Source organism: Aquarana catesbeiana, linkage group LG02, assembly GCF_042186555.1.
Source record: "Aquarana catesbeiana isolate 2022-GZ linkage group LG02, ASM4218655v1, whole genome shotgun sequence".
In the NCBI taxonomy this organism is placed as follows: domain Eukaryota; kingdom Metazoa; phylum Chordata; class Amphibia; order Anura; family Ranidae; genus Aquarana; species Aquarana catesbeiana.
In genome coordinates this window covers 269017557-269043212 of record NC_133325.1, presented here as the reverse complement: position 1 = coordinate 269043212, position 25656 = coordinate 269017557, and the positions used below count along the sequence as shown (strand labels likewise).

General features: G+C 43.6%; 1 protein-coding gene across 1 annotated transcript in view; it reads right to left on the bottom strand.

Annotated features, from left to right (window-relative positions):
- IPO5 (importin 5) overlaps positions 1–20681 on the bottom strand; it is a 76683-nt gene extending 56002 nt beyond the window's left edge. The window contains exons 1-6 of the mRNA XM_073614407.1: positions 20480–20681; positions 15429–15509; positions 10401–10593; positions 5522–5624; positions 2052–2148; positions 27–131 (exon numbers count right to left, since the gene is read on the bottom strand). Coding sequence (XP_073470508.1) covers positions 27–131; positions 2052–2148; positions 5522–5624; positions 10401–10593; positions 15429–15509; positions 20480–20560 — 660 coding nt within the window. The 5' untranslated portion in view covers positions 20561–20681. The remainder of the gene's footprint in view (positions 1–26; positions 132–2051; positions 2149–5521; positions 5625–10400; positions 10594–15428; positions 15510–20479) is intronic.
- Between the last annotated feature and the right edge of the window lie 4975 nt (positions 20682–25656).

The following is a 25656-nucleotide window of genomic DNA, read 5'->3' as shown; positions in this document are numbered from 1 at the left end:
ATGAAATGATGATCTTTGGATCTCACCTGAAGGACACCTGGTAACAAGTCCGCAAAGTGCTTCAGTAAGGGAACGTTGTGTTCATTAGCTAGAACAAATGCAGCAGCCGCCCTGGCAGACTGTGTCCTAATCTACAAAAAAAAATAAAAAAAGAAGAAGTTTAAAAAAAATGACACTCCAGTGCCATTTATAACGTGTATACAGCTTCAAGCACTTTTCCTTTAATGTGATTTTAAAAAATTGTGTCCTGCCACCTAGGTGTACAGACTAGTACTCCTCACCTCATGTGTCATAGCGCCATAAGAAAAGCTGAATAGTCAAGGTTATATAGAAGCCTAGTATTAGATCTCTTTGTATTGCTTCCTTTCTGTGAAATCCCTGATGCTGCTGCCAGTCCCTCTGCTTTCCTAATAAAGACCGACCAGCAGAAGAACACAGTGGTCAGTTCTCTAGCTGTCCTGGGAACTCAGCCTGCTCTCCTTCAATGATCAGACTTGTCCTTGCACAGCTAAAGTGACAAGTATTCATACAGCAAAAGCTCCTGGGAACAGTGAAGATGCCGAAGCTGCTAATAGTCACTAGCATCCTCCACCCCACCTCTCAGAGTCCAAAGGAAGCTTGGATGTGGCATGAAAATACACAATTATTGCGCTTCCCAATAACCCAAGCTGCAGTTCAAATTTGTAGGTAACAAAAATACATAAGCAAGGTAATCAACAGAACCGCGCTAACAGATAAATTGAATGTGAGAAAAACAGTGATCAAAACAATATGAGAAATTCCATAAATTGAATAAATAAAAAAATCAAAAACACAGTGTATAATCCGACTCAGAATAAGATGCCCTGGATACCACACGTGACATATATAAAAAAACTAAATAAAATAAATAAGTGAATGGTGGAAAAAAATAAATACAATAGTGTCTTAATGAAAAAAAGTCTTTGAGATCAATGAAATCCACAAATGGTGATTAGAAGTTCATCAATAGACACCCAGTGAGATCCACCACCTATAAAGATGTACGCTTACCAAAAGTAAGCTTTAAAACAGCTTATATTGCAAATCCACTCAGCGGGGACACCACCATCTGTAACATCTCAGGCAAACAGATGACCGGAACGCACCGTCCAGGGAAAGCGAATGGTCAGCAAGGGGAGCCCAAAGAAATGAAAAATACATTCTCCATAGTGTGAATCCGCATAATCAATTTATTAAAATAAAGAAAGATTGCACTTACATAAAGGAAGTACGATTTAAAAGCATGTATACAAAACAGCCGGCCGGCCTGCATGCACCCGTTCACAGTGGGATGGAAAGATAACGTCAGCGTGTCTGCCTTCCGACGTACGTTTCGTCCTAATGGACGTTCATTAGGACGAAACGTACGTCGGAAGGCAGACGCGCTGACGTCATCGTTTCCAATATAAGCTGTTTTTAAAGCTTACTTTTGGTAAGCCTACATCTTTATAGGTGGTGGATCTCACTGGGTGTCTATTGATGAACTTCTAATCACCATTTGTGGATTTCATTGATCTCAAAGACTTTTTTTCCATTAAGACACTATTGTATTTATTTTTTTTCCACAATTCACTTATTTATTTTATTTAGTTTTTTTTATATATGTCACGTGTGGTATCCAGGCATCTTATTCTGAGTCGGATTATACACGGTGTTTTTGATTTTTTTATTTATTCAATTTATGGAATTAATTTTCATATTGTTTTGATCACTGTTTTTCTCACAATCAATTTATCTGTTAGCGCGGTTCTGTTGATTACCTTGGATGTGGCATGGCCAAGACATGACTGGCCAAAAGATGCAAAAAAAAAAAAAAAAAAAAAAAAAAAAAAGTATCTGAATTTAATTTTCTATATTAGTGTAGTGTGATGTTTGAATCATTAAGCTCTTACGGCTGGTAACAATTAAGTCTATAGAACCACACTGTATAATCAGATAAATGTCACTTAGCCAATCAATTACTACAGTTAGCTCATTTAACCTACAAAAGTGTTTTTATTTCAAATAGTTTGCATAATATAAATCAGTACCTGGGGGTGAGTCTGGTCTTGCATACACTGGACAAGCATTCTCTTAATTACTTCTAAGTAATGTTGCTGCTGATTTCCAAAAATACCCGGAAAGTTCCTGAAAAACAGATGTTGCATCTCATCAAGAAAACTCTATCTGGAATGTTTTTGGATACTGACCCTGTTCCAAAGCTAAAAGTGGACTTACATGGACTTAATCAGCAGAATCCAGTGAATTTTCTGAACTGCCAAAAAAAACAAGCTTCAATGGTGCCATGTTGGCTTCTTCTAAGTGACTTGTTTAAAGCAATATTAACCCTTTCATGACTAAGCCTATTTTTGACATTTGGTGTTTACAAGTTAAAATCCGTATTTTTTGCTAGAAAATTACTTAGAGCCCCCAAACATTATATATATATTTTTTAGCAGAGAATCTAGAGAATAAAATGGTGATTGTTACAATATTTTTTAATCACACGGTATTTGTGCAGCGGTGTTTTAAACGCAACTTTTTGGGAAAAGGGATACTTTCACGAATTTAAAAAAAAAATCATAATGTGAAAGAGGTTATGCCGAGTAAAGAGATACCAAACATGTCACGCTTTATAATTGCATGCACTCGTGGAATGGCGACAAACTACGGTACTTAAAAAAAATCTCCATAGGCGACGCTTTAAATTTTTTTTTTTTTACGGTTACCAGGTTAGAGTTACAGAGGAGGTCTAGTGCTAGAATTATTGCTCTGACGATTGTGGTGATACCTCACATGTGTGATTTTAACACCATTTACATATGCGGGTGCGACTTCCGTATGCGTTTTCTTTGCTGCGCGAGCACGGGGCGATTTCTAAAACTTTTTATATTTTATATGTTTATAAATTGTGTTCAAAAAAAAATTTTTTTTTTTTTTTTAATCACTTGTATTGCTGTCGCAAGGAATGTAAACATCCCTTGTGACAGTAATATGTGGTGACAGGTGCTCTTTATGGAGGGATCGGGGGTCTAAAAGACCCCCGATCCCTCCTTTGCACTTCACAGTATTCAGATTGCCGTTTTTGGCGATTCTGAATACTATATTTTTATAAAACCGGCGCCATTGGCAGCCGAGTAAATGGGAAGTGACGTCATGACATCACTTCCGCGTTTACAATTAGGAGGCTGGAACGAAGCCGCTCACGGCTTCGTTCCAGACTGTCAGTAGCTGCCGCAGGCGGCAGATTGGTCATCAGGCCTCCCGGTGGATCGAGAGGCCCGTTAAGAGCGGCGGGAGACGTCCCCTTCCGCTCCTCCGGTATAACAGCCGAGCGGCTTTTAGCCGCATCAGTTGTTATACTTTGAAAGCCGATCGCCCGCTCTACAAAACAGTACCGGGATGATGCCTGCAGCTTCGGGCATCATCCCGGCATAACCCCCAAAAGCCGAGTACACACATCTGCGTACGCTCGGCGGGAAGGGGGTTAAACCCAAAATCAGAAGTAATATATTGCAGCTTACCAATCATTCAATATGGTGGCTGCATTAGTTTTCTTTAGGCTTCCTTCCCTCTTTTCAGCTGGTGATATGGGCGGTAACACGTGTTAAGAGTGCCCCCACGCTGGATGAAAGAGCAACAGACACCTTTGGACAGCAGCTTTGATAGTCTGCAGGGAGGGTAGTGTTAACTGTATCAGCAGATTTAGCTACACTTACAAACTGAAGCCAAACTCAAGCCAACACCAAGCTGTTACAGCAGTTTACCTTTTTGGATAAAGGCTTTACTTGAAGTGGAACTCTGACCCTTCCAAAAAATCTTAACCACTTAGGGACCCGCCATCCGTCGTTATATGTCGGCTCTTTAAAGAAGGATATTGTTGTGATGGCAGTAGCCAACTACCATAACCCCGGTATCTTCTTCAGCAGGTGGTCCGCCTTCAGATAAAAGTGGCCTCTGTGGTGGACTCACCACGAGATCACTTACATCGGCAGCGGGAGAGGGCCCCCTCCCGCCGCTTACCGGAGCCACCAGTGGGAGGCAATCGTGTCCCGTTTCCTGTTAGGTATGGAGATGAGTGAGGGGAAGATGGCCCCCACCCACCTCTATACCATTGCAGGGTGGAAGCAACCTCAAAACGCCACCTCCACCCATAGCTCTTAAAGCAACATTTTTTTTCTGACCCGTCAAATTTCACACAATCTCACACAGAGCAGTGCAAAGTTAGTAGCAGACTTTCTCTGCACAGCATGGTGAAATGGCAGGGAGCCCCAGACCAGTTTTCAATATTGCTGGTGCCGCTCTGATAAACCCTGCAACTCAGCAATGAACAGACCTCTATTAATTAGCACTCTTTCCTGTGCAGGCAACAGAGCTGCTTCTCCTTACTTGAAGGCAAGACAGGGGGGGGACCTTCTACACAGAGGCAAGGGAAGCTGGGGAACAGCCTGTGCTCTGCATGTCATTTGTCAGAGAACTTACAACATATTACAGGCTGTAGAGATTGTATTGCAGGATGTCACAACTTTTCTGGGAAGCCTGCAGGAGACAATTTACAGGGAACAGACAGCAGTGAAAGGCAGAGGACGACATGAGCTCAGTTTACTCAGCGACAGAACTTCTGTCTTTGAGATGACACGGCTTGAATTACTATCATTGCCATTTGTAATTTGGATTACTATTGTTACAATTGGCCACATGGATCATGAAGCAGGGAAGATTGTAGTTGTGCTACTGCAATACCAGTCTCCAAAAGCAAGTTCAAATGTAAAAATGTGAGCTGTATAATTCAGCACCTCTCATATGCTGAAAATGCTGTTCTGGCTGCACAAGCGCAGTAAAGACTACAGGACAAATAATTTGTATTACACAGCTTGTGGGGGGGAAGCAGGGAGCCTAAGGAACATCAATTATGTAACTTATTGGTTGTGTTAAGTTCCACTTTAAAGACTACAATTATAAGCACCACTGTCAGTGTTAAATGACTCGTCTCAAACCTCTGTTACATCTGCAGGACAGCTTGTTAATGGTAGGATCAGCTGCTGAAAATAAGCCAAAAAAAATGTAATGCAGCCATCACATCCGGGAACTGGTAAGGAAAAATTATATATTTGCTTTTGAGTTTAATGCCACTTCAACCACTTGTCTACTGCCATACGTTCATAAAGAGTAGAGGCGAAGGAAGTTTATTTCTGCAGTGCAGTTTATAAACAGCACTGCAGTAAGAACCTTTGGCCAGGCAGTGCCACCAGCAATTTCTTTTGCTTTCACAGAGGTAAACACTGTACAAATGCTATTCTATATTACAATAATGTGATTCACATTATAGTTATAGCAGCTTTAGCTATAGTAGTGTAGTGATGTATGACTAAGTAATTGCCAATTAAACCATCACAACACTGAAAAAAATGGCCCTATAATGAAGGAGTATTACAAGCTGGTACTCGAGAATGAGGTAAGATTTCAAGACTTTAGTCTGTTAGTGCCATTAAAAAGGAGTGCAAACGAAAATATACAATACCAGAAGATATGCAGGGCAGACTCACGCAATCCAACATCTTGAGAGCTCACAGAATCAAATAAAAACTTTAATGCTTCTGGCCACTGATTATTGCCATCATCATCTGATTAAACAAAAAGAAAAAAAAAAAAAATCAATGTCACGTAGGGAGCAAATTCAATATTTATCTCAAAATCTATTTGGAATGTCAATATAAGGCATCCCAACACAAGATCAGGTCCTTGTAAAGGGCAAGTAAGTTCTGAGTTATAACAATGCTTCCTGCTAAAGTTCCAAAATAACATTTAAAAAGGAGTATAGGAAAAAAAATTTTCCTATAATCATACTTACCTAGGTGGATGCAGCATTGGTCCGATAATGCATCTGTCCCCTGCAGCCTCTGCACTGAGAACCGAGCCATCGAACACCGCCAATGGCTTGGTTCTCTCAGCTCCCCGAGCAGAGAGCTGCTGCCCCCGTCAGCTGCTCAGCGGAGCGCTGAGCTGTGGAGGGGCAGGGAGCGGCCATCTCAGCAGCTTGCTGAGACAGCCATCAGTCCAGGCACCTGGCAGATCCAGACTTCATTGTCGTGATGCCTGGACTGATTCCAGTGACATCAGCAGAGTGCAGACTTCAGACCGCTCTCTGCTGAAAACAGGTCAAAACTAATTGCACTCCTGTGACCCTTAGGAGAAGCCTAGGCAAATAAGCTCAGGCTGGACTTCTCCTTTAACAGAACCGCTTTGCCTCTCTTTCTCAATTATATAATAAAAACAAACTCGCGCTGATAGAAAAAAATTACTACAAAAAAAAAAAAAAAAAAAAATGTATATATGCATGAAGACCACAGCAGCTGCTACAAAGGTACTAGAACCTTAAAGAATGGATATACAGAATTTAACAGCACTAGTGGAATATATTAAATGTGAACACAATTAAAGTGCAAAGTGAAACAAACAATACTGAATGGTGAGTAATAATACAATAAGTATAAATAAAGTGCCAGGTGCTTCCAACGATAATTCAAGTATCCAGGTTGAAGGGAGTTAGAGAACACATTTAAAAAATGCCGGTAGTACTTCACTATATGCCTTTTTCTCTCTTCTTTTAAATATACATTGTCCTTGTTGGTCCGTATGCAAACTGTTTGTGAGAGCCCCTCTGACCTTGGATTCATACACTGACTCCATTAAGCATTTTTGAGCCCTGGACTGCAAAGCTGAGGGTCCATTAGCTCTGGTGAGTGGGGTCACAAGAGGGGAATGTATTTTTTGAATGTGTTCTCTTTAACTGCCTTCAACCTGGATACTTGAATTATTGTTGGAAGCACCTGGCACTTTATACTTATTGTATTACTCACCATTCAGTCTTGTTTATTTCACTTTATGTTCACATTTAATATATTCCACTAGCGCTGTTAAGTTCTATATATCCTCTCCTTCTCAATTGTGCACAACGTCAGATGTTTATACTGTAGGCTTTCTAAATACTGCACAGCGGTCATTGAAGTAAAATATTTTGCTAAATCACTAAATTCAAACCTTAATGAAAGGGACCTCTCCTGCAGGTGAAAAGCAGAGCTGAAGCCATCTTACACTGGCTGGCTCAGGAGCCAGCATCCAGATTGCGATAGTTTGCCTTTTTTGTAGCAGTTTATGAAAGGTTGCTGCATGGTTGCACTATTATATCTAAATCCTAAGTTTCTCTTTTTTTAAGCTCTTGATAAGAGTGTTGGAACCAATGTCATGCTTGTATTTTGGACCGCACCTCAGCTGGGAAGCCATAATTGCAGCGACCAGTTACCAGCTGAGAAAAAGACAGGAAAGCCAACATGTTACAATTGTCACCATAACAGGAATAAGGCCCCTTTCACGCGATCGGACCGTTCAGGTCCGCCTGTCAGTTTTGACGGCGGACCTGAATGGGCGCTCCATGTTAGTCTATGGAGCGTCGGATGTCAGCGGACACAAGTCCGCTGACATCCGACCCCGTCCGATCCACTAAAAGCAGATGGATGGCCCTACGCCCAGGTCCGTCGCTGGCGGATCGGATGAGATCTGATGAAAACGGACATGCTGCCTGTTTTCATCCCATCCCTCCATAGGCAGCAGCGGCGCCTGACAAGCCCCTCCCCACTCAGTGAGCAGAGAGGGACCTGTCATCCGCCGGCTCAGCGGAGATCAACTGACATATCTCCCGCTGAGCCGGCGGACCGAGGCGGGCTCCGTAGAAACGGAGTCGGCCTCGTGTGAAAGGGGCCTAAAAAAGGGGCAGTTTTCCTATATGGACACATTCTGGTAACTAAGAATTTGCTCTCACTTCTTGTCTCCCCAAAAAATAAAAAAAAAAAAGTAAGGGAAATCCTGCCAAAGCAACACAAAAGACTGTCAGGGGTTTAACCATTTCAAATTTCATTCAAAAGGCATTAAAAAAAAAAAAAAAAGTTTCAGACATCCTTTAAGAATCTTCCGCTAGACCAATGCACAGATGCGGCCAGGCAGCAGAGTCATTCTGGGACGACGCACTAGTGTATTCTTTCACTTCTGGCACGGGCATTTGGGTACAGTGTTGCATGCCAAGTAATTGTTATTCAAAGTGTGACAGTGTTGAAAACTGAAAAATGGCCTGGGCAGGAAGGGGGTAAAAGTCTTTAGCTGGGCAGAAGGAGAAGTTCACCTTTAGGGAAAAAAAAAAAAAAAATTACTACAATTATCACAATCAGTGGATCACAGATGCAATGTCAAGCTCCCGCAGAAAAGTTCTCCTGCTTTCTGCCTGTACTTATGTATGGGCTGTTAGAAAGATGGAGGACTTGTGAATGAACTACAAGCATGCTGATCAGAAGGTTGGAGTCTATTGAAATGACAGTGTTTGCAGTGGTGGAAGACTGAAATTGGTTTATTCAGCCATGCCAAATTTCACATGCGACAGTGGCTGCAGGAAGAGTATGCTCCACCCACTGTCACACTTCCCGATGCACCCATGCGCAAAATGCATTGAAATGCAGGCCTGACACGCATTGACCGAAGCCATTCCTCTGGGTGGAACGCAGGCCGAGTTCAATCAAGCTGCACATGTCTTATGCCCATTTACCTTCACACACACATATATTTTTTATACCAGATCTCATCTTAAGAGGTGCCTGTCATGTTTTTTTTCTATTACAAGGGATGTTTACATTCCTTGTAATAGAAATAAAAGTGACCCAAATTTTTTTTTAAAAAAGCACAGTTAAGAAAAAATAAAATTTTTTTTTTTTTTTTTTTTTTTTTTATATAAAAGGGTGGTGGATTGACAATCACTTTAAACGTATTCTGTGCATAAAAGGTAAAAAAAGCTGTGCTGCAAGAGTCCCCCAGATCCCCTCCCCCTTTATTCTTACCCGAGCCCAATGCAATCCAGCGACGTGTACAAGAGCAGTGTCTTCCCTTATTTGAGGTAGATTGATAGCAGCAGCCATTGGCTCATGCTGCTGTCAAATGCCACGACATGAGCAAAACCTCCCCCAAAAGGTTTAGAATCACTTGAAATCCTGCTAGATCACTTCATGGCTGGCCCCTTTGGCAGGTATAGCTATGTAAAACATTAAAATGAAGTGCCTATATTGTTAAAATTCCACTAATACACTGTCTCAGCCCTGCTCTGCACATGCTCAATTGCATGTGCAGAAAAAAAACAAAAAACAAAACAGAGCCAATCGGTTAACAGCTTTAAGATTTACTGCTTTCTCAGGGAGAAAGCTGAGAAAAGTGGAGAATGGAGTACTAAACAGCAGCGGGGGGGCGGGCCAATTGCAGGAGGAGGCCCGGGAGAGCTGTGAGGGAACTTCACCTTTGCACGGTTCGCATCATTACACGGTCATTGGTGTGGAATTCCTGGAGCAGAGGGGCAGGAGAAGCTGTCGGAATGTACGGTCCGGTTAAGTTCTTCGTCATGGACGCAGGGCAAAGAAAGGTCGGTGAGTGTACCACAGTGGAGGGCTCGATGTGGAGACATGCCAGGAAGTCTGAGAGAACTTCACTTTTACACGGTCATTAGTGAAGTCCTCATCATTACACAGTCATTGATGAGGAGTCCTGGATCAGAGGAGAGACTGAGGAATGGTGTCAAATCGATGTGGCCCGAGGGCACAGGATTTGCAAGCTGGCCTAGCTGGGAACAGTAGTCCACTGTCCAACACATGCTTTTAAACTACTAGGCCTCCAGGGAGAGGTGCTGCAGGCCTCTGGCCTAGTAGCAGCAAGCAACCAGAGTCAGCCTTAGAAACTATTCAGAGTGGGATCTTTTGCACATAGAAGATGTGACAGAAAATTAATGTGCTTCAGTATAAGTTTTGTGCAGGAGGAGAGGATTTCTGGAAACTTCACCCTTACACGGTCATGAGTGTAGTCCTCATCTTTACATGGTAACTGATGAGGAATTTCTGGGAGCAAGTCTGCAGGAGTAACGCAGAGGAGGTGCAATAGTCTGAATGGTGATGCAGGGAAGACTGTAGCTGTTATACATGCACATCATTTTATACCCCCCCCCCCCCCCAAATAAACAAAAGCAAATGACTGTTCATTGTCTCTGAGGCAATATATGAAGGTCTGGCAGCAGGGTGATTTGGTGGATGTTTGTTACTAGTGGCAACTACTCCGCTAATTTTTTTTTTTTTATATGAAGTTATGGGTAAAGTTCCACTTTAAAGGAAATCTGTTTTGCAGAAATATGCAAGCTACGTCATAACTAAAACATGCAGAGTAGGATTTCTGAGATTGGAAAGTTGCACGCTTGTTTCATGATTCACTGATCATAGCATTGAAGCCAGGAAACTAGCATTTTAGAAGGAACAGGTAGAAAAACAGCCTCTGTATACAGGTTTATTAAATCTTTCTATATCATGTGAAGATGATCTCACCAATTAAATTCCTAGCAAGTTCTGCAACAATGTCACAGATCTTCTTCCTCATAGTGGACTGAGACTCCAGCTGAATGACAAGTAATAATTCACTTTTAATAGCATTCTGGACATCAGTAGGCAAGGATGGATAAACTTCTTCAAACGCTGACGACAGGAGACGACGCAGTAAGACAGCTGCCATCTGCCTAGTCTGTAAAAAAAAAAAAAAAAACCTGATTAGAATCTTTAGGATATTCAAGGGACAAAGATCCACAAACAGGTCATAATTTGTGCATATGAACTCCAATTCCCAATACAGAAGACTGGTAAGAATCAACACCAATGATTTAGGAAGACAAGTGGAATTTCAGAACTCACTGCCTGGTTTACTAAAGGCAAAACGTCTGCTCACTTTGCAAGATAAATGTTCCCTTAGCTCCATTAATGTGAAAACTCACACTTTGCAAAGAATACCCAACCATGTACAATTAAAAATGGAATTTTAAAGTTACCTGTAAATTTCTTCTTGGAGTACAATGTAGGTTTTGTATTCATAGATCCATAGGTTACATGCAGGCTACCTTTGGGTGACTGGACACTAGCAATAAACTTGCTAGGGCTGCCCCCTAAAGTGTTATGCTATAACCCCACCGACTCAGCGAGATGTTTAAGCAAACAATAAGGAACGATTCAAAAAACAGAGGGGAAGACCTGTTTCCTGTTGTCTTATGAGATCAGGAATTTAAAGGCAAGTTAAAAAAAAAATCAAAATGATAATTTTCTTAATTCTACAGTACAGAACTTTCATAGACCATGGGACAAACCCAAGCAATAAACTGGAGGGATGGGCAACAACATAGCAACAGGGCTTACCAACAGGCTAACAAAAAGGATTAAGGAAACCAACAAAAACACATGAAAGCAATTTCACACTGGCGGACCATCTATAGTCCTTTAGGGAGTGGCAGATGTCAGTGCACATGTGTCTGCTGACACCCACCAGCATCCGATCCTGTCTGCTAAAAACAAACGGATGGCAGTCCGTTTCCATCCGACAGCCCCTTAGAGAACAGCTGGCTGTGTACGCTCTACATAGCGGTGCGGACATGTGCCTGTCATCCGCCTGCCCAGTGGAGAGATCCCCTGCCGAGCAGGTGGATCTGCTTGGAGTCTTCCCATCTGGAAGGGGCCTAAACCTTGCATCAGCCATGGTTTGAAAATCTACCTGATAGACATGGAGGGACGTATGAGGAAAGGACCAGGTGTTGGTCTGGCAAATTTGGGAAGCAGCGGTCGATGCTGAAAAATCCAAATTACATCACACCTGGTGGAATAGGCTTTGATACCAATAGGAGGAACTTTGTGCCCAAGTGTGCAGGCCCTTTTTTAGCAAGCGTGCTGGGAAAGGTGTTGTTTGTAATGTGCTTAGCCTTTACCATGTGACTGTAAAGGATACTTATAGATTGGGGTGGTCTCCACTTATCTGCACAGCTAATTGACTCAATTGTGGGGACAGATGCTTTCAGCTGCCATTGTGCTTTTGCTGGGCATCCAATGTGTCCCTGCACCTTCAAGGAGTAAGCCCCCCTCCAGGCAAACTTGCCCTTAGTTAATCCATGGCTCAGACTTGAGACTTAGGACCACAGTATACAGAGGAGCCTTGGCATAGCACTGTGGCTTTCACGTGTTTGCAAATGTGTAAAACTAAACCCTCTAGTTTATAAAAAAAAAAAAAAAAAAGTTTTAACATAAAACTGTCACCAGTCAGTGTCCCTGATAACCGCCACATTATAGGACTACACTGTACTGCACTGGTGACAATATGACAGAGCGTTAAAAAATAAATGTTACTCAATTTCAAGACACGAGTTGAAATGGAGTAAAAAAAAAATTCTCATTAAGGCCCTAAAATGCCAGGACAGTACAAATCCCCCCCAAAATTACCCCCTTTTTGAAAAGTAGATAGGCATTTTAGGGCCTCAAGTAATGAGATGAGAGGGCATGGGTACATCAGGATTGATCAATTTTGTTAAATATATGCCATAGTTTGTAGACACTGAGGCTACTTTCACACTAGAGGCGGTGCTGGCGTAAGCGGTAAAGCGTTGCTCGTTCTTGTGGTGCTCTGGCCCTCCTTTTTCGGGTGGTAGCGGGGCGCTTTTAAGCCCCAAGGGGTTAAAAGTGCCCATGATGCGGCACTTCCGAGGCAGTGCCCATTCATTCCAATAGGCAGGGGCAGTGGTGTATACACCAACCCAAAGATTCCGCTTGCAAGGCTAAAAACGCCTGAAAACTGCCTCAGTGTGAAAGGGGTCTTACTTTCACACAAACCAATATACACCTTATTGGGTTTTTTTTTTTTTACCAAAGACATGTAGCAGAATACATTTTGCCCTAAATTTATGACGAAATTTGATTGGATATGTTTTGAGACAGAAAGTTGAAAATCTTTTTTTTTTTACTTCAAAATTCAGTCTTTTACATTGCAAAAAAAAATAAAAACCCAGTGGTGATCAAATTCCAAAATGATAAAATTCCATTTGCGCACAGTATTTCATGACCAAGCAACTGCCAGTTAAAGTAGCACAGTGCTAAATAGCAAAAAACGCCTTAGTCATGAAGCTTCCAGAGCGCAAGTAGTTAAAAAGGAATATCAACAGAATCCTTAAAGCGGGGTTCCACCCAAATTTTGAACAATATCTGTATGTATTCTCTTCCTTGCCTAGATGCTGACATGCCATTTAAAAAAATTTAAATCGCTGTAATTACCTTTTATTTTTCTATTCTTCTTTGCACTTCCTGGTTCTCCTCCCGTGGGAGTAGGCGTGTTTCTAGCCTCTCCCAGACTCCTGGGAGCTAGTCTCAGGCTTCCCAGGATGCTACTGAGCATGTGCAGGAACGAGCGGTGAATGCTGGGAGCACAGCATTCACCACATCCGGGAAATAAATGCTTGTGGGCTTCAAATGCCCACAATGAAGATGGAAACCGCCTGCAGTGAATAATATAAGTTATTCTTTCCGACGAAATCTGACACAGGCGGACATATTACACACAATATGTGAGTATGTAATGCCGAGAAGAAAAGTTTGTGAATGAACTCAAAAAAAAAAACAAAAAAAAAAAAAAAACGATTGATAGGTGGACCCCCGCTTTAAATGGGGAAATCCTCAACAAGAAGTGAAAGCAGTTTGAAATCTAAAATGGCAGGATTTACTACTGGAACAGCCCATTTCTTTTTAAAGTTCTTATCCATAGGATCAACCTTAGCAAGAAAAAAACAAAAAAAAAAAAAAAAAACACTTCAGGACTGAATACCCTTTCAGGATTGGGTCAATTCTCAAATCATACAATCTGTGCATGAGTGTGAAAGTACTTTTAGACTTAGCCAGCCTCTCGGTGCCCATAAGGGTTTGTTTTGACAGTAGAGAAATCAGATGCCCTTAGCAAAGACGAGCACACACAGACGCATCAAATAGCCTGTGGATAGCACGTGATGCAAAGCTGTAGCTTGTACCTCAAAACGCAGGAGAGGGAAAATCTGCCATTTTCACTATAAATCAAGACACGCAATACTTCCTTCTGGAATATCCTCAGATAAAGGAGGATCTGCCTTTCCTGAACAGAACATGTAGCATTTGTCCTCTAAGCCAAAGGTTCTAGAAAGGCTGGGAGTTTTGCAAAGGACGCAGACATATTGGTAGAGAAATCTGCTTGTCAAACAAACTGCATGGTGCATGCCTGGGAATCAGAAGGGGGGGGGGGGGGCGCGCAGTGTCATAAAAGGACATCGCTCCAGTACAAAGAACAGCTATTACCCTAAGTGTATAGGCTGTCTAGAGAAGCTTGTTACTTAGCTCTTTTGTCCCAGCTTCCTTGTGCCTGTGATCTGCCATTACCAAGTAAGGAAATCCAGTTGGGTACACACTATTCTGGAGTCTCGAATGGATAGCATCTGGCTACGGGAGCCGATACAAACCAAGGCACGGTGTTCCAGATGCCGTGTCTCAAAAATATGGAAGCAGAAATACAGCAACATGCCATTTGCTTTGTAGTGTTCAACAAACTACCACAGCGCTCAGTAGTACATTCATGCTTCCTGTCAGAATGTATCGGCTTAACCATATGGGCAAGCAGATACCCTGACTCTGCTGGAGACCTGCACAGCACCAGCAGTCTGCTGATCACTGGTGCAATGCTTTACAGGAAAAAAAAAAAAAAAAAAATGCATTTACTTGCAAGAAGAAAAAAAAACATTCCCCCCCCCCCCAAAAAAGTGAACCCATCCTTTGATAAAAATATTGAAGACTGCTTGCCAGGAAGATGAGGAAAAGTACATTGGGATGTCACATGACTAGCCAGAAGCCTCTGTAAACATTAACACATTTCTCTTATTTCCTCCATTATTGTCTATTTCATACACCACTGGAATCATTTTTGTTTGATGAATTGGGAAAAGAAAAACCCACACGATTCAAGTACATATATTGCACAGGTGTACTATATGTAAACAAATGTATCCTCAAATACAGATCAGAATAGATCAATTGCAACAAGTAGCACCTGAAACCGCAAAAAAAAATAACGCAGGATCTTTTTCTCAAATCAGTACGGCACCGCAAAGTCAGAGACGCACGGATTTGAACAACTCCATTGCCAACAATAGAGTGCGACCTGTCATGCAATTTGGAACTGCCAAATCATGACAAGTCGCACCGCTGTGAATGGGGGCTCAAGGTGATGCTGCCAATATAATGTCCTATGAACAGGCGACATAGAAAAAAAAAATTCTTCATTGGGAATTGGAAACCACGTGTCATCCAGTTGTGCAATGTGGAAATGAGTGTAGACCACAAGATTAGCTGTACTGAATCACAAATTCCTTTAGCAAGTAGAACAGTAGAAATACATGTTTCTCAACCATTTAGCAGTTTGTCTGGCGTTTACTATTGTACATTATTGTCTGTAGATGAGCCATTTTCACAGAATGGCTTACTTGCCCTCTGCTTGCCCAAAAGGATTTTCCAGTCTGCAGTGAAAATACTCACCTCTTCGGCAGCACCAGCATTTCTTATTGCTTGTAGAAGGAAAGTAATCTTGGATGGCCCAGGGATGCTGTCATAGGCTTCCTATAACATACCAAAAAGAAATTAATTCAAAACCTGTAAACATTTGACCAGGGTGTTAACCCTTTGTATTAATCAGTTCTTAAAATGTAAAATTCACCCTACATATATTTACCATAAACAAATTTTTCCTCGTCTATGTAATTTGGGCCCTTTCATACTGATGTGCTTCTGTGCAGCTAAAGGGCACTTTCACAGCAATGCACTTTTGAGGTATTACTATTGACTTACAAGGGAAGGAGCCTTTTTGGTACATTTTTTCAAAGCGCATCACACCTGCAGTGTGAAGTTACATAGCATTTAATGGGGAATAGTTTTAACGTGCTTGTCACTGTGGAAAAGCATGGCAAAAGCGTACCACTGTGAATTTGGCCTTCGTGTTTTACAATAAAAAAATATTTAAGTCAATCTAATATTTGAATTATGACCAGTTTGTGAGGCTATGAAACCCCAATCACTGTTTGGCGAGTTCTGAAGTGCTTCAACAATGAATTATCTTAATGAGTCAGAATAATGCCTTTCAGTACTTTAATGGTATGGGATCTATAGTGGGCCATCAGACAATGAGAACAAGTGATACAATGGTGACGTGAGGATGGAAAAGCTAGGTCTTTGTTCTTAACTGCCACAAAAAAGTGCTGAACTGTGCAATGCAATGATGTCACTGATAAACCAGGAAGCCAATCAGAATTTCATACAACAGACACTGGCATGCAAATTCATTCAACCAAGGATTCCCCTTCAAGCTTCACAATGTACCCTGCTGAGGAAGGATTAGGTCGCTTTAGATATAACAAAGAACTTTGCCATCTGGGGAAAAAAGTTTTAGCTGAGGATAGTAAAAATGTGCAGGACTTTCATGCAGCACATCTATTAATAAGTACTTTAGAAACAAGTTTCAAATACATTTACATGAATGTTACAACTTAATCATTTGAAAAATCTAGATTATGCATAAATAAAATGTGAACACAATTTACCAGGATTGTAACAAGCAATATTTTCCCCAGGACCAGGCAAAGTTTACCAAGAGAAGAGAAAGAACAGTTGGAGCCAGCAGATGCATACTGTACAGGGCATCTTTAGTGGACCAGATTGGATCCAGATGTAGGTGGGTGTAAATGGACAAGTATGTTTACACCCATGCGTCCATACAGGTGAATGGACCTTCTGATCAGGTACGGTTGAAAAACTGACAGGCGGGCCTGACTGGACCCACCGTGTGAATGGGGCCTAACTAAACACTGCCACGTTGAGGAAGAATAGCTTCAGTGCATACTTTTTTTATATTTTAAAACACCCGCAAAGCTAAAGCAATAATTTGGGGGGTGGGGGGCGATTTACTAAAACAGGAGCTGTGAAAGAATCAGCTTTTAAACGCAGCTTGTTCGGATTGCACATTAAAAATAAAAGCTAACTGGCGATTGGTTACTATAGCTGATCCATAGTCTGTAAATTCCTTACATACCTAATTTTGGATTGTGCCCGGAAGACAACTTTCTCCAGTGCCCACCCCCTTACTCCATCAAGAACATGATCTGATTGTACTGGAAACCAATTTGTTTTCAGGATGAAAAGTGACCGAAATCCAACATTTTAATAGTTGTCACAGGATCAGGCAGTAAGAGGGAAGTCTGCCAATGGGGAATGTCTGTTCCAGTGACAGCTGTCAAAGGAATTTTCCCTAGATTAAAAGTTCAGTTTTTTTTTTTTTTTTTTCCAAACAAACATGTCATACTTACCTCCTCTGTGCAGTTGGTTATGCACAGAGTGGCCCCCATCCTCCCCTTCTGGGGTCCCCTAGCAGCGCTCCTGGCTCCTCCTTCTCGAGTGCCCCAGAGAAGCGCTCTCCCTCGGGGAACACGTGCGGCGCGCTCCCGTGTCCAGCTGCTGCGTCCACTGACAGACGTTTTACGGTGCATTTTGGTGTAGAAAAATGCAGCATGCTTTCTTTAAACAAACATGAAAGCACTGCAGTGGTGTAAGCTAGTTATATCAGAATACATTTTTTTCTTGCATATGCAATTGTACTATATTTTGTTGTGTTTAAAAATACGCCTGGTGTAAATAGCATGCTGCATTTTTCCCACGCATTAACATACTGTAAAAACCCATGAACATGTGCAAAAGCAACTGTGAAATAGACAAAAAAAATATTCCAAAAAAGCATCCCAACCACGCTACAAATATGCACATTGAAATGATCAGGATGCAAAGATGGTGATGCAAACAAGCCCTTCGGGCCAGTTCACACCACCTGCAATCTAGTGTGGTTTTTTTTTATGCCTTAAAAATGCATTGAAAGTAGGTTATATGGTTTTCAATGGCATAGTTCACACCAGTGCCTGCAGTTTCAGGAAAAAAAAAAAAAAAGTATAACATGCTGCATTTTTCCTGCACTGGACTGTTCTGGAACACTGTAAAACGAACCAAAAACGTGCATACAAAAAACCCCACACTGGAACACGTTCTTATTTAAAAGAAAAAAAAAAAAATCACTGGACTGCATCAAAAATACGCATGCAGAAAATTACACTGGACTAATGCACATGCAGAAAAGCATCTGGAACACATCCGGACTGCGCTTTTATGGTGTGAACTGGCCATACATTATGCAATTATCGTCCCTTCAGCTACAGGTTGAAAGAAAGTAAAGTACTTGATTAACCACTTCAATACCGGGCACTTATACACCTTCCTGCCCAGACCAATTTTCAGCGCTGTCGCAGTTTGAATGACAATTGCGTGGTGATGCTACACTGTACCCAAACTAAATTTTTATCATTTTGTTCCCACAAATAGAGCTTTCTTTTGGTGGTATTTGATCACCTGTGCGGTTTTTATTTTTTGCTAAACAAATTAAAAAAAGACAGAAAATTTTGAAAAAAATAAAAGTTTTGCTTTTGTTTCTGTTAAAAAAATTTGTAAATAAGTAAGTTTTCTCTTTCACTGATGGGCACTGATAAGGCAGCATTAACAGGCACTGATATGGCAGCACCGATGAGGTGGCACTGATGATAGGCACTGGTAGGCGGCACTGATAGAGTGGCACTGATAGGCATCCCTGGTGGCACTGGAGTAGGCACAGATTGGCAGCTGCCTGGGCACAGATTGGCAGCTGCCTGGGGGTCTAGGGGCATACCTGGTTGTCCAGTGTGGATGGCTTCCCTGGTGGTCCTGGGCAGGATCCGAGGGGGGGCCGTGCTGATAAACAATCAGCACAGACCCCCCCCGTCAGGTGAGCAGCCGATCAGCTCTCCTCTACTCGTGAGTGAGGAAAAGCCAATCACCGGCTCTTCCTATTTACATCGTGATCAGCCGTGATTGGACACGGCTGATCACGTGGTAAAGAGTCTCCGTCAGAGACTCTTTACCTAGATCAGTGTTGCAGGGTGTCAGACTGACACCCCGATCACGTCATATGACGTCCGGTCAGGAATATCAAACCACTTTACCGCCATTTGGTAATAGGGCGGACAGCAAGTGGTTAAAGCCCAGGTTCACACTGAGCTATGGGAATGAAGCCATGCGAGTTCAGCTCAACTAGCACGATTTTAGAGATATTTGTGCAGGTTTCTGCACAGATGTAAATCGCAAAAAGTAGTACAGAAACTACTTTTTGAAATCGGTGTGGTGCCGCAAATGCAACGTCGAACCGATTAGGACGGTGCCATTGTCTGCAATTGCTGCCGATTTGACATCTCAAATCGTACCAATGAAAAAAGGGCTAAAGCACTTTCCAGCCAATCCCTCCGGCTGCGCTACAGTATTCTGACAACGGGAGGTTTTCCAGCCGTCAGAATACAATGATCTCTGCTGATGGCTATAGCCACCAGTAGCGACTGAGGGGGGGGGGGGGGGGTACACAAAAGTGAACACTAAAGTCAATCGATAGACCAACCTCAGTAATTAACCTGCCTATAGATGGATTGACATTCGGGCAGTTCCTGATGAATTATCCATTTATGGCTGGCATTGGCGAGGTTTTCTTCTCACTTCCTGCTAGTTCTCTGGGACAGAAGTGGAAACGAAAAACAAGATAGGTAAAGAGAAAAGGCTGAGAGTTCTTCACCGCTCCTCACTCTATCCGGTACAGAAAAAGTTTAGTCTTTACACCTCAAAATGATGGGCGACTTGTGAAAGAAAGGGAAGAACTGCAACCACTATGTATTAATGTTATATACAATGATGAGCATTTGGATAGGTGGGCCAGCTGGACAATCAATGGAGGAAGTAAACAGACTTCTGCAGAGTAGTGATTGCAGGAGGATGATAAGTGTCAGTGATTGGTGTACACAGAGTACAGGGATAGCATAGAAGGAGATAGGTCTACAGGGAGGAGGGCAATTGCAGCCACTATGTATTAAGGGAATACAAAATGATGAGCCTTTGGATAGGTGTACCAGCTGGACAATCAACGAAGGGTGTATAAACAGATTGCTGTTGAGTAGTGATTGGAGGAGGAGGACGAGTATCGGTATACACAGAGTACAGGGGGTAGTATAGACAGATTGGTCTAGGGAGGGGGGGGGGGGGGGGCAATTGCAGCCACTATGTATTAATGTAATATACAATGATGAGCCTTTGGATAGATGGAGCAGCTGGGCAATCAATGAAGTAAACAGACTGCTGTTGAGTAGTGATTGGAGGAATGTCGGTGATTGGTGTACACAGAGTACAGGGGTAGTATAGAAGGAGACAGCAGTGAAGTCAATGAGGAGAGTATAGAGCACATGCAGTGATGATATGAGAATGAGGGGAGAAGGGTTACAGGTGTCAGAGATGAAGCTTCATGTCCCCATAGGTACACAGAGTATACATCCTGCGGGGGGAGGAGGAGCCGGCTGCCGGGCCCAGGCTTAGCCGGGGAGTGCCGCTCACACGTGGGCCTCGCTCTGGCCAGGGACACATTCACACCGGCGCAGTGGACGTTCCGCACAGCACACATTCCCTCCAGAGTCCCCACGTCTCACCTCGGCCTGTTTCCTGGCGCTGTTGTCCGCGCTCAGCAGGTTAGTCAGGAGCAAATAGAACTGCTGCTGCTCGTCCGCCATGTCCGCAGCTCCACACACACTTGGGGGAAAGAGAGAGAGGGCGCGAGACTGAGCGCGGGCCGGAGCGCTGACTACAAGGGGCGGAGTCACAAAGGACTTCCAGCTAGCTTAGCGCCCTGACCTCACACGTCCCGCGCACCAGAGAGGCGCCGGCTACCCATTGGATGTGGCTGCCATGGGGCGGGGCCAATGAGAAGCAATGCCGGTAGGAGACATGTGACGCACACGAGGGGAGAAGGTGGGAATGACGGCTGATTGGCTGTGCAGGTAGCAGCTGTTGCAGCCCCTGGGTGTGTTCGGGTAAGCTAGGCAAGCAGTGACGTTAGATTTGCAAGGGGATGCTGGAAAAAAGGGAGGGGTTGAGGCGGAGCTAAGGAGTCAGCTGTCTGCAAAGCGCGGGAGATCCGTTCTATGTACTGTGTGCAATGGAGGGGTCAGCCAAGACTGGCATCTCCCATGTTCTGGTGTATGCAAAGCACAGGCGCTCAATGCACCTGAACTGCCAGTGTTCTGTTCACAGCTTGACCCGGAATTCTCTGAAGATGTTTATCATAGTGTAGGGTTTTACGCACACGGCCATACAGGGGCTATACAGCATGCACAACCTGTGTACATAAGGCTCATTACATGGGTGCTGGGACCTGTCTTCTTCGCTGAGCTCTTTTGCTGCGTGTTCATCCACCTTGGAGCCATGTGCAGGCACCCCATAGAAGCAGATACAGCAGTTGCATGAACACACTCCCATTTAGGGTTGCCACCTGTCCGGGATTCACCCAGACAATTCGGGTTTGGAACCATGTGTCCAGGTTTCAAACTGCCTGAAACCCGGACACATTATTCAGACTGGAGTATGGCTTCCCAGCAGCATTGCTGGCTGCAGTTGTCTAAGCCGAGAGTGTCTGTTACACACTGCCCAAAGTCAGCACTAACAATTCACCCCCACCCCACTCACAGACAAGAGAGGAGAGAGGGCTTGATCTGCTCCTCTCCCTCCTGCCCCTACCCCTCGGTGTCTTCCCACACTATAATCCCCAGCACTGTGCCTCCGAAAAGGAAAGTGGGGGTCAGAAATTTGAAGTCCAGCAGCCTCAGATACATCTGGATGAGAAGTGCTGACTGCCAAGGGGTGAGTGAGCTCACCATCCTTCTCCCTCCTGCCTCTGAGTGAGTACACTAAGGTAAATCAGGGTTCTCAGAGCACCCCTTACATCAGAATTCTCTTTTACACCAGAAGCCACAGTGTTCCCCCTTACATCAGAGTTCTCAGTGTCCCCCCTTACATCAGAGTTCTCAGTGTCCCCCCTTACATCAGAGTTCTCAGTGTCCCCCCTTACATCAGAGTTCTCAGTGTTCCTCCTTACATCAGAGTTCTCAGTGTTCCTCCTTACATCAGAGTTCTCAGTGTTCCTCCTTACATCAGAGTTCTCAGTGTTCCCCCTTACATCAGAGTTCTCAGTGTTCCCCCTTACATCAGAGTTCTCAGTGTTCCCCCTTACATCAGAGTTCTCAGTGTTCCTCCTTACATCAGAGTTCTCAGTGTTCCTCCTTACATCAGAGTTCTCAGTGTTCCCCCTTTAATCAGGGTTCCCAGAGCATCCCTTATGTTAGAGTCCCCAGAGTTCTGCCTTACATCAGAGTCTGCAGAGTCCCCCTTACAGTGTAAGGGAACTATTTGAGTTCAGATGTAAAGGGAGAACTCAGCGGATTCAGATGTAAAAGGGGAACTCTGCAGATTCAGATGTAAAAGGGAAACTCTGCGGATTCAGATGTAAAAGGGAAACTCTGCGGATTCAGATGTAAAAGGGAAACTCTGCGGATTCAGATGTAGAGGGAAACTCTGCGGATTCAGATGTAAAAGGGGAACTCTGCAGATTCAGATGTGAACGGGGAACTCTGCAGATTCAGATGTAAAAGGGGAACTCTGCGGATTCAGATGTAAAAGGGGAACTCTGTGAACTCTGACATAAAGGGGGACTTTTGTGATTAACTTCATATGATTAGAAATGTTATTTAATTGCAAAATATATGTATAGTTTATACATTTATACTTAAAAAAAAAAATTGCTGTGTGCCGCTAAAGTGTTTGGGTTCGACTTAAAGAAAAGGTGGAAACCCTACTCTCCTTTTAAAATTTGACATGCAGGCAGGAGCTGGTGCAAAGATCTGAGCTCACAGAAGGAGGTTTACTAAAACGGGAGCACACATCATCTGGTGCAGCTGTGCATAGTAACCAATCAGCTTTCAGGTTTTATTGTCAAAGCTTAACCACCTCCCGCCCGTACTATAGCCAAATGACAGCTACAGAATGGACTCACACTGCCGCGTGCCACCCTGCAGCGCGTATCGGCAGGGATCTGTAATCGCTGTGTCCTTTGGACACAGCCGATAACAGATTGGGGTAAAGAGACAATCACAGTGGTTCTTTACCATGTGACCAGCTGTGTCCAATCACAGCTGACCACAGTATAGGTATAGAATAATTCTGCGCTACCCTAAAACGAAAGACAAGGAAGCAGCCAACACGACCAACAAAGTGTAAAATGGAAAAACAACAAAAAAGTGTGGCACTGAACAATGTCATATAAAACTGTAAACAAGTCAATAGACAGTAAGGAGGATCAATTGTATCTGCTTTTAAGCATATAGTCCTCATATGAACTTCAAAGATACATAGTCTATATGGCAATATGTTAAGACAAAATATTGAAGACTTATATAGACATCTTGACTGAAAATCCGCTCACTACCACCAAGAGTTGAGGAGGCTTACCAGATGAGGTGGACCCAATTGGGCATACGCCGGATTGGGTCGGACAAGGCTTAGGTGGTGAGTGGCTGTATATACTCCAAGAAGGATGCGGTCTCACGAGTTTGTTGTATTCATCCAGATAATACCAGGAACTTGAGAGGTGTGCACAATCTCCCGGATGTGGGAGGTCATGTAGATCTTAAGGAAGTGGTGGAGTGTTCCATAAGCAAACCCCTGGTTTCACAGTGACATCATCTGTGCAATTGCTGGTTGCAATGAGAGAGTCTGTTAGAGAATGTCTCTGTCTTTGCTTTCATTTAAACCATTATCTGAAAAGATACAGGGCTTTCTGGGTGGCATATGTATTGTTTCTCAACCAGAAATCCTGTGACCCCCTTGCTCAGGGAGGTCATACAGTGCTTGACTGGATCTCTGATCCACTGAAGAAAAGCCCTTTTCTTCAGTGGATCAGAGATCCAGTCAAGCACTGTATGACCTCCCTGAGCAAGGGGGTCACAGGATTTCTGGTTGAGAAACAATACATATGCCACCCAGAAAGCCCTGTATCTTTTCAGATAATGGTTTAAATGAAAGCAAAGACAGAGACATTCTCTAACAGACTCTCTCATTGCAACCAGCAATTGCACAGATGATGTCACTGTGAAACCAGGGGTTTGCTTATGGAACACTCCACCACTTCCTTAAGATCTACATGACCTCCCACATCCGGGAGATTGCGCACACCTCTCAAGTTCCTGGTATTATCTGGATGAATACAACAAACTCGTGAGACCGCATCCTTCTTGGAGTATATACAGCCACTCACCACCTAAGCCTTGTCCGACCCAATCCGGCGTATGCCCCATTGGGTCCACCTCATCTGGTAAGCCTCCTCAACTCTTGGTGGTAGTGAGCGGATTTTCAGTCAAGATGTCTATATAAGTCTTCAATATTTTGTCTTAACATATTGCCATATAGACTATGTATCTTTGAAGTTCATATGAGGACTATATGCTTAAAAGCAGATACAATTGATCCTCCTTACTGTCTATTGACTTGTTTACAGTTTTATATGACATTGTTCAGCGCCACACTTTTTTGTTGTTTTTGACCACAGTATAAACAGGATTTGCCTGTTATCAGCAATCCTTTCCCCGCGCTGACAGCATGCGGCGCAAGGTGAAGAGAGCCAGTTACCGGCAAATCCACACAGCAGACATCTACACTGATAATTAATGCACTGATTATCAGTGTACTGATAATCAGTGCAGCCCCAACAGTGCCCATCAGTGATGTCTATCAGTGCAGCCTCATCAGCGCACATGAGTGAAGGAGAAAAATTACTTATTTAGAAAATTTTATAACAGAAAGTAAGAGAAAATTTTTTGACGGTGGCAGAATGGCACTCCTGCACGAATTGCTGTAGCTGTACGGCGGGCGCTTCAAGGAGCATAGGGCGTGCGCGCCGTGTGACGTAGGAGCCCGTGCACGTGGCTGGCGACCACAATGGCCACTGGCTACCCGTGATTGACAGATCTCCGTTCACTCCTTCTCGGGGGCAACGTAAACAGACAGATCAAAGCGACGCAGTGCCGTATTGCAAAAAATGGGCCAGTCAGGAAGGGGGTAAATTCTTCCAAGGCTGAAGTGGTTAAGTAAAAAATAGAAACCCCAGTGGTGATTAAATACTACCAAAAGAAAGCTCTGTTTGTCTAAAAAAAATGATAAAAATGTTGTTTGGGTGGGGGTATGACCAAGATGTCGACGGTGCAGGGCGCTTAGTTACGGAGCTCTGCAGCCATCACGGGAAAATCATCCTGTTTTCCCATCCTAACAACATCCTGAACCACCTAACTGCTCCAGTTCTCCCCCCTGCGGACACGGAGCTGGAAACGTTTGGATCACCGCAGCCCAGGAAATACCCTGATTCCTTCAGGAGGCAACGTCGCACACGTGGGAGCAGTAAGCAGCATGGCGACTCAGACGGATGATCCGGAGCCAGCTCTCCCAGAACAGGGCAACTTTGCTGCCCTCATGCAAGCCATTACAGGCTGCCAGTCCTCTCTGTCTACCCTCATCACTAAGATAGACACAGTGCAGCTGGAGATTGGACTCATTAGGCAGGACTTTGAAAAGGTCCGCCAACGGGTCATGGAGGTTGAAGGCCGAGTGGGGGATACGGAGGACATGGTCCGGGATCACTCTGCCTCCTTGCATACCCTCCAGGTGAGGGTGAAACATCTGGAATCGAGGGCTGAGGATTCCGAAAACCGTAATTGGCGAAACAATTTATGGATCATTGGTCTGCCTGAGGGGTCCGAGGGCTCGGACCCATCTGCCTACACAG